Source organism: Anabas testudineus, chromosome 11 (genome assembly GCF_900324465.2).
Source record: "Anabas testudineus chromosome 11, fAnaTes1.2, whole genome shotgun sequence".
NCBI lineage: Eukaryota > Metazoa > Chordata > Actinopteri > Anabantiformes > Anabantidae > Anabas > Anabas testudineus.
In genome coordinates this window covers 5,868,039-5,877,776 of record NC_046620.1, presented here as the reverse complement: position 1 = coordinate 5,877,776, position 9,738 = coordinate 5,868,039, and the positions used below count along the sequence as shown (strand labels likewise).

The window sequence follows — 9,738 nt, the reverse complement described above, 5'->3', positions numbered from 1 at the left end:
AAATTACTAACATAGTAAAATGTGCAAAAACTCAAGAGATATGTAAAGTACAGTATATAGTATGTGCAGAACAGTAAATTGGTTAAAATCTTCAAAACCACTCATTTGGCTGTTTAGAGGAACCATTAAATGGTTTAATTAGTGTTGTAGATTTATGTCAAAATGAAAGCTGAAAGAAAACAGATAAGTGGCTAAAAGCAAAAACATTCTGTACTATAGCAAGAAAACATTTATTTTCTGAAATGAAATTGAATTAGCTGAACAAGGTGACTTTTGTGAAGGCAAATCATGAAATTGTATTGACTTTATATATAATGCCAGTGGTAGCATAATTATCTAAAACTAGACTGTTTATTTTTAATAATAAGTCTTTTATCTACCTGACAGGTGTCCTTTCCTCCCCAGCCACTGACATATGCAGGTATCGAGGTTGTAGTAAGAGATAAATCACCTACATACAACACTTGAAAGTTATAATAATGTTTCTACATAATACACATTAAAGTACACACAGTATATTAAACGATGTCTCTAATTTACTCTGTAGGTATGTGTGAAACAACCTTAACACAATCAAAAGGTTTATTGACTGGCTGCTCTGAACAGCAGCTGCCAACACTCACATTAGCTTAACAGGGCATTAGGTATCTCCACAATATGCCACAAGGCTCCAACTAAGCGTATATACAGTAACACCAGCAGAGTCTGCAGTTCTGATTTAATACAAGCTTTAAATATAACAACACAGTGTTAAATAGTTATGGAGACAAACTACCATATACCTCACATCCACATACAGCTTGAAAATACAAGATGAAGGCCTCCTTTTCATTATCATGATGTAAACATGTGACAAACTGGCAAAACCACATAATACATTCAACCCAAATATTAATAATATTAATAATATTAATAATAATAATAGTAGTAGTAGTACAGTGTTTGAAATTCATTTCATATACAAGTAAACCTTTAACCCTGGTCAGTTTCATAAAGTGGTCAAAAGCTTTCCTTCATACATAGACTATGAAAAAACAGAAGCATTTTAAATCCAAGGCACATCAGCTCCCATTACTGAACATATCCATTAATAAATCAGTGCAGGGTTTGTGAGGTTCTGTCAGTCTGTAATATTCCCAAAGTGCATTTGATCCAACATGTGCATCTTTTTCCTTTTTGCCATTATTTAAGATTTTATTATTGCTAGTTGCAGAAAGTAGTTGGAATGTTTTTAGTTACTCCCTTGATCATCACTACATTCAGAAAATATTGTGCAGTACAGGTTTAAAGTGCAATATCCCTAAGCTTCCTGTAATTTCAAAGGTTTTGTTGCACCCACAGCAAAACCTTGACTTGTTTCCTTTTCTTAAATTTATTGCATCTCCCTCGCCACACTATGTAAGATCTCTTTTTCATCCAGATGAATCAGCCTGATGGGTTAGTACTTGGGTAAGTCTCTTCTAGCTTTGGCCTCTTGTGAAGAGAAGATGTGGGGTGTTCTTCCTCGAACACCTGCTTCATTCGTGCTACGCAGATTTTTGCAGCGACCTCCGTCTCCTTAGCGAGCTGTGACAAGCTGAGGAAGCCATGAGGGAGGTCCTCGACCACCGTCAGACTCACAGGCTGACCCATGTCACGCAGCTTCTTGGCAAACATCACAGAGTCATCCAGCAAGGCATCCAGAGCAGAGGCCTGTGAGGAGGCACAGATGAATCAGAAATCTGTAAAATCTAATCTGCTGGAAATAATGATGATCATATCATATATATCATATGACCATATTAGTATAATATCAAAATCAACTTAAACTTTGTATGAGAAGGAACTGAAAAACATAAAAAGGCATTAGTGGCTGGGTGTAAAGAATAAATACATCCTAAATGACAGCTAAATGCATTTCAGCCACTTGACGGCAGCAGAACAAGCACTTTTCATTAATACAATGTTTTATATTTGTTCAGCAATTCAACATCAGGTCATTGTGTACAAACAAGAGATGTACTGTAACTGTCGACCTGCTGGGATCAAGTTGTCCCAGTGTCTACAGTAATTCTGTAATATAAACTCTACACTTTCAGACCCACTGGGTTTCTATTTCTTCTCTTACCACTACGTGTACAGGTGGCAGGCCTCTCAGAAGGTTGTTTGGAGCCAATAGAGGTGACACAAATGGGTTCCTCACAATGGGAGAGGAGGTCGGGCGGACTAATGCCAGGCACTCGGACCGCAGGGGCTCAAAGCCCTGTGGGTAAGTCACTGCACAGTTTGCTGTGGAGGTGTGAGGTGATATCCTGCCGTGTTCACTGCTCTGGGATGTCATCTGTGATGATGCTAGGGATTGTGCACCACCTGAACTCCGCATGGGGTCCAGAAAAGACTGGATCCAGTTGGAAGCTCCCTGGGTGAGATCACTGAGCAGCATAGCTGTGTCTCTGCTCAGAGCACTAAGACTGTTGCTTCCCAGGGTAGGCTGCACTGTCTGGGACTCTGCACCTAAGAGGGAGACAATGTGAGGTTAGAAATGAAATCACAAGAAAACATAGGATACAAAGAAATAATGTAGATAGTAATGTAGATTCTTAATGCAAAAAATAATGAGCTCATAAATTATGATGTATATTAATGGGTCAGCTACCTGACTGTTCACAAAATGGTTAAAATATTATTTCTAATATTAAGCCTGGTCAGGCTTAGGTTGATACAGAGACTGTATTTAGTGTAGAAGTGATATCACTGGAGGTCGTTAATTATTTTTATCTTTCTTTCCTTCCGCATTTTCAGGTTCATGCATATGTCCTTTTGATATCAGTTTTCTATTCCAGTGGCCGGAAAGTGCTTGTGTGTGATGAGGCATGAGACAACACAAGTTAAATGCTAAGCGCGCGCACACACACATACACACACACACACACACACATACCTGCATATGCATTGAGGCACTTAGTGAGAACACCTAGAGGCAAGAGTGGGTCAATAAGGGTGAGCAGGCGGGATGGTGAGGCATCAGTGGTGAGCAAGGTGGCGGGGTAGGCAGCCATGATGCCATCAGGGACTCTGATGCCACTGGAAATGGCCTTCATGGACACAGTGATGCAGAGGTTCCCACCAGCACTGTCGCCTGCCAGACAAACTCGCTCTGCTGTGGAGCCTGAGAAACAGACAGAACTGATTTAATAATACTAAAAGATCATTTAAACTATATTAAGAATGAAGTGTTTGGCAGATATTTTTAACCAAGTCAATTTACACCATCTTTAGGTGTAAGGTGTAGTCATTTCCTGCTTTTCCATATGTTTTATCAGTGTAATTTAAATGCTTGAACATTGGGTAGTTGGCTTGGCAAAGAAATTCATCTGTAGAGAACTTTAGGGGTTAAAATGTTTCACAGTTTCCTGACATTATGTAGACAAAACAGTAGCAGAGAGAGAGAGAGCTATAATAAAACTAAATGTTAGAAGCAGCATTAATACCCTTCTATACTCCCCCCCCCACATTTGTGGGAGTGTGAGTGGACACACATGACACTTTTCCTGTTCTGATAATACAGTTAGATTAGATATTTTGTAAAGATAACAACACCTTAAGTGTATGCACAACTCAATTCACATTAGCAATTCATGTCATTTACAATACATAACTTATCACTCCTGCTGTTTTTTCTTGCAACTAGTAAAACTACAGCATATGAAACTGGTACTCTATGTGCATGTGTTATTTATATCTGAACATGCAACACTTGTTAAAGTATGCAAATTAAGCTATTTGTAGACCTACTCATTTGCACAAACATTTACATTTGAACATGAACACTACATTCATAAAGACTTACTATGTGTTTCTTTTGCATTTGGCTTTACACTTTTCCATCTTAGGTTCTTACATGTATAATTTAATATAAACTTCTTTTAACAAGTTAAAAGGTACAACTTTAAGCAGTTAAATCATACATAAATATTAAACATTACACATAATGAAAAATATTTAATGACAATAACTTCAAGTTACCCCAAATACTAACATACTCAATAATTAATTTGTACAACACATGAATTCTCCCTGTTCATTTACTGTTATTCAGGTTATGTGACTCTGTCGTTATATTCTTACCCAACAGATGAGAGTTATTCAGTGCCCAGCAGTAGGCGTAGAAACATTCTTCTAGAGCCCTGGGAAAAGGTGCTTCAGGTGACAGAGAGTAGTCGACAGAGAGGACGGGAACACTCAGCTCCTTAGACCAGTTGCGAAGATAATTCTGATACAAAATGGTAGAAGAAAAGGTAATGAACTGCAAACAGTTGTTAATTTTCATCCATGTTATTGATAATTAACTTTAAAGACAAGACTGCATGTTCTAGTGCTAAATATTTATATTAAAACTGTTTCAATGGCTTAAGAGTATAATTTGGTACAGATAAAGCAACAGATAAAACCAGCAGGCTGCACAGTACCTCATGCGATCTGGATGTCTGGGACACAAAGCCCCCTCCGTGGAAGTGGATGATCAGCCAGGGGGAGCGGGGCTGCTTTTGCACCCATGGGAGATGGGATGCAGTGATAGGGGGAGGATCAGTTCGAGAAAAAGCTAGCAGCTCTTCACTGTCCTATCAAAGAAGAGAATAAATGATAAGGTGATAAATAATTAAAGGACAGTGACTTGTGAACATTTTATTGTTAAAATCAGGAGATAGAGTTAATAAAATGTACAGTTGTCTACTACCGTCTTCTTTATCTTTTCCCTGCACACTATGAATAAGACTCTGGAAGTCTCACCTGTCCTTCTCGAAGTTCATAGGAGATCAGACGCATGTGGACTGGCCCAGGCCCCCAGTGGGCTACTGGAGGTGACACAGTGGCAGACAGACTGGGGTCTGAGGCCAGAGGGAGGCGCAGAGTTACAGGAGGTACAGTCAGGGTGAAGTTTACCTGCACTGGGTTGGAGACTATTCTGTTGAAGCCCTGGACAAGAGAAAGGCAGACAGGGGAATTAGCAGGTCAAACAGAAGTTCAGCTATTTTATGGAGTACACAAAAGATTAATGTGCCTGCCTACTGTTATAAGGCCGGACTCTGTGAGGTTCCAGAAGGTCTTCCAGAATTGCAAGTCCAGGTTCTGGGTAATGCGTTCAAACTCAGCCCCGCGCAACTCTGGATCGATGACATACTTTCCTGAAGTGAGGAGGGAAAGGGCTGCCATACCTTCGGGAAGAAAAAAACATTTTATAGACAATTACATCAGGGATTATTTTTTAACATCAAATAAAATAAAAACACACTCACCAAGTCCAGACTGGTGTTTACCATATGTCTCTCCATATGATATCATGCTTATCACGACGGTTTGGAGGAACGGACGAAGTGTTGGTGAGAACTGTGAGAAGATCAAACATACTAGTAAACAAGCACACTGTATCTATCTGACCACACAAGCTTTAAGACCCCTTCAGGATTTAAACCACATTTGGTGACATGTCTAAAATCCAATGAGCAATTCTGAGAAATAATTCAGTATTGTCGACTGACCTGAAAGCCCAGACAGCGACCGTAGAAACAGGCTTTGTGCATGGAGCTGTACTCTTGCACAAACATGTGGCTCAGGTCTCCATCCTGCTGACTGTACAGCTGGCCATAGTCGTTATTGTTGATCAGCCGCTGTGCAAGATAGAACAGGGCACGCAGCTGGCAGAGAGCACGGCAGTACGCCTCCATCTCAGAGGCATTGTGGTCCGCTCTGAAGAAGGCACTGTTGTAATTAGAGACAATGTAGCGGCCTTTGTGTATGATGTGCAAAAGGCAAGACTGCAAGACCTGCAAGAAAGACAAAGAAAAGTAAAAGACTGAGTAAAATGATTTGCAAAAGAGAGTAGGAAACTGCATTACATAGATAGTAAGTAGTAGTTAAAAACGTGACATTTACAGCACCACCGAGATTTAAGGATTTCACTCCTTAGTCACTACAAACTTAACAGTTTAAACAGATTAGAGTACTAATACTACTACTTTTTGAGTTTGAAATGTTCTCTACAGATCACTGTCTAATTAATTTCTCTGCAACATCTCAATAAACAACTGTACACTTAATAATATCATGCCATTATAAAACTGTCAAACTGTAAAAATATCATAATAAATTACTTCAACTGAATCAATTTTATCATACCAAAAACAATCTTTTCTGGCCTTACAGCACAAATATTACTACTACTACTACTACTACTACTACTACAAAAACAAGAAGACTCCACTTTTCTTCAGCCTAATTAAACTGAGTCATTTCATCATTTTGTAATAAAAACATTATAGGAAACATAGTCTTTGCAAAACTCCCCACTAAGCTACTACTCATCAAAACCACAGCTTAGCTTGTTAAGCACCATTTTGTTAATTCACAAAAATTAAAATACTCACTTTAAAATCAAACTTCTCAAAATAAGGACATGCTAAGTCACATTTCTGAGTTAAGCGTGCTACTTTCACCATATCTAGTAATTCTCAGTTGTAGAAAAGTAACAGTATAGTCCAGCTTTCATACCTTAACCAGGGTGCGGTAGCCATTTCCAGGCGTTTGTGCATCAAAGTCATAGTGGTGATACACAGTGGTGAAGCTGGCAACGACAGGTTCCAGTTCTCGGCCGTGCTCCTGAATCTGTCTCATACATGTGACCAGGCGCTTGGCAACAGCGCCGTAAGGCATATCCGAATCTCCACACCAAATTGAAATGTTGTCTTTACATACTGTCTCCAACGCTGCAAACACAACCCTGTGATCCATGTCTGAGGCTGGAAGAGAAAGAGATGAGAGTAACTATTACAACTCAGTGTTTTCTTTAACGTCCTTTATATCTGCGCTATCTACACAGCAGACATGTGATGGACAATGGATACCTGGAAGAAAAGGCATAATCACCCAAAGTGTAAACACACAGATGATAATGACCTCATCTGCTGCAACAAAACTCAATGTGTCGGCGACTACACTTTTGTTATCTGTTTGGTCAAAGGTCGAAGTTCCAGTACAGCCTGAAGGTAGTACTTCAAAACTAGGTCTCTCTGTGTTGGCACCAGACAGACAAGCTGGCTGTGATGACATCATGTAACTGAGATTATCTTAATTACAACAAACAACTGAATCCCAACATAACAAACACTCGTAGTTAGTGTAAGTGATAGTAGTAAGTGAATCCACCTAATCACAGTCATACAAAATATTATTGTATGTCTTACACAAACGTGACATGCACATCTGTTAGATTGACTGAAAATGTTGAAAGCCTTGTGTATCAGCATTTTTTGTTGTGTTTTTTGTAGCTGAGAGGAGGGTGCTGTCCAAACTCCTGGACAGGAGATCCTTTCTGCCTGTGGTCATCAATCTTGACAATTCCTCCAAGGGGAGGGGAACTGACAATTTCTTGTCATATTTCTGTTGTCATTTCACCCTGAACTAAATTATTGATCCATTTTCATTCATCTATTTTCATCCATCTTACATCTTTTGTATATATATATATATACACTGAGTTCTCTGTACTGATGTTATTCTGTATTTGTGTTGGTGTGGATCTTTTTTGGTTGTTGTTCTTTCTGTCTGAGTTGAGAGCAACTGTAACAAAGCAAAACAATTTCCCTCTGGGATTAACAACATTTTGTGAATCATGATTTCTCTTTGTAGATAAGAAAATTAAAAAGCAAAACAAAACAAAACAAAACAAAAAACATCAGTTTATTAAAAATATTTTAAAATTCTTATAATGAAGATTAGTGTTTATTTCAAGTTGAGCATTCAAAATTAAGTAGATTTTCAGATATGTGGTCTACTGTAAGATGATATGACATTGCCAACCATCAGACACAGTTCCACATATTTAATATAGTAATATCTAATGGAGTGTGCTTCAAAATTCTACTGGAACAACAGTCAATATTGAATGATATTAGCTTAATAAAAATACAGTCGTTGATAAGAAACAAAAAAATTTCAGTAAAAACATACAGACACATTTTAGGTCAAATCTATAATGAATATATTAACAAACAGTTATAAAGTAATAAATAATGAATATCCGCAGCAGATAAAGTGTGTCACAATAACTCTTTTTAAAATCTCACTGTATGGTATCAGCATCTGCCTCAAACTGCAAATAAAGGTTGGGACTGTACTTTACACCCCTTTAGCAAGTCTGAATATACAAGGTTCTTGTGGTAAAGTTTAAGTTTGCTTTATAAAAATACTGTAATTTACAGGATTTCCATCAATGTAACAGAAAAGCATGAAACAGTTTTGAAATGGTCACAAGATTCTTGTTTTGTTATTTTACCTATAAATCTAAGATTTCTATCAACATTATAAAATAAACTAGAATCATCACCACAGTTGTATGCCTCTGCCAAACAAGCTGCAGTTTATGTGCGTTTGTGCAGACTCATGTTTTGTAATGAAAAGAAATTCCCTCCAGGCGTTTCTCAACTCTAGCACTGATCAGAGTGAGGCTTTAAGGAGGTCAGGGTGACCTTTGAGCACCAGTTCATCCTGGATGACAAGTGGACAATTGTACCACACTGAAATTGAGGATGACTGTGGAAATGAGGTGACTGTGACCTTGGACTTTGACCACAACACTTTAAACTGTGCCCAAGTGGACGGTTGTGGCAAATTTGAAGGAATTCCTTCAACAGATTCAAGACATATTAGTTCACAAGAATTAGATGAAGATGAGTCACTATGACCTTGACCTTTGACCACCAAATATTAATCAATTCATCATTGACAGTTGCAACAAATGTAAAGAAAGTCTTTTTCAGTGTATATATATCCATGCAAAAGCCACATATTGCATTTAGATATCACATACACAAGAATTAGGTGGCCTTATGGACAAACATGCAGGACATTTACATCCACTATTTCAAGATACTTAGCGAAATTCCATGTTGCACGTTTCCATCTATCCAAACAGTACTGTGTTTCACTGGGGGTGTGTTCTTTCAATTTCATGCATTTGTTTACCAGCTAAGTCTAATTTGGATTCAATAAAAGGCCTTAGCTGTCCTCAAACAGGCGTTTCCACCCAAACAGCTGCTAAATAGCACAAAGCTCGGTTCTGTCAAGGTCCCACATGAACCGATATCAGTTTTCAGCACAGATATCAGCTTCTCATACTGTTAAAACGTGTCTTTTCGTTAACTCGTCCCCATAGTTTCACACAAAAACACCGATGTAGTTAAAGACAGGTGCTGCTGTAGCTAACGTTAGTGAAGGACGAGCCGCCGTTTGCTACCGGGGACAACTTTAACCGAAACTTTGAGGACTTCACCCTGTTGCTTCCCATTTTAAAGCCGCTGACACCCGCTAAAACACGGTGACACCGTTTTATATCATTTTACAACACGTCGGCGTCTCGTTAAAACGCTATACCCGCAACTAACGCAACAGATTTTGCGTGTAAATGCTCGAGTTTGTCGTGTTTTAACGCGACTCACCGACCCGCATCCTCTTCCTCGATGCTCCGCTCCCTGTCACCGCGCCCACGGAATCCTGGGTAATGTTAGCACGATGATGCTACAGCTAAGCTAACAACAATGCACGTTTACATGTACACACAAAAGTATATATATATAGTATATTAGTAAATATATAGATAGACAAATTCTTATAACATTCTTTGGAATACATGCTCTTAAATTTACCTTAAAAAGAAAGATGGTAGAAGTTCACAAATTAATGAGTTTAAGCTGGTTTTGTACC

The 9,738-nt window shown here is 38.6% G+C and overlaps 1 protein-coding gene across 1 annotated transcript; it reads right to left on the bottom strand.

Annotated features, from left to right (window-relative positions):
* Window positions 1–361: 361 nt before the first annotated feature.
* lipea (lipase, hormone-sensitive a) lies at window positions 362–9,510 on the bottom strand. The gene is made up of 11 exons (XM_026349370.1): window positions 9,474–9,510; window positions 6,529–6,776; window positions 5,520–5,804; window positions 5,277–5,367; window positions 5,050–5,195; window positions 4,771–4,956; window positions 4,449–4,601; window positions 4,108–4,252; window positions 2,921–3,148; window positions 2,108–2,493; window positions 362–1,692 (listed from the first exon to the last, which is right to left on the bottom strand). The coding sequence occupies exons 1-11, from the start codon at window positions 9,481–9,483 to the stop codon at window positions 1,426–1,428; spliced, it is 2,145 nt and encodes a 714-aa protein (XP_026205155.1). The 5' UTR covers window positions 9,484–9,510; the 3' UTR covers window positions 362–1,425.
* Between the last annotated feature and the right edge of the window lie 228 nt (window positions 9,511–9,738).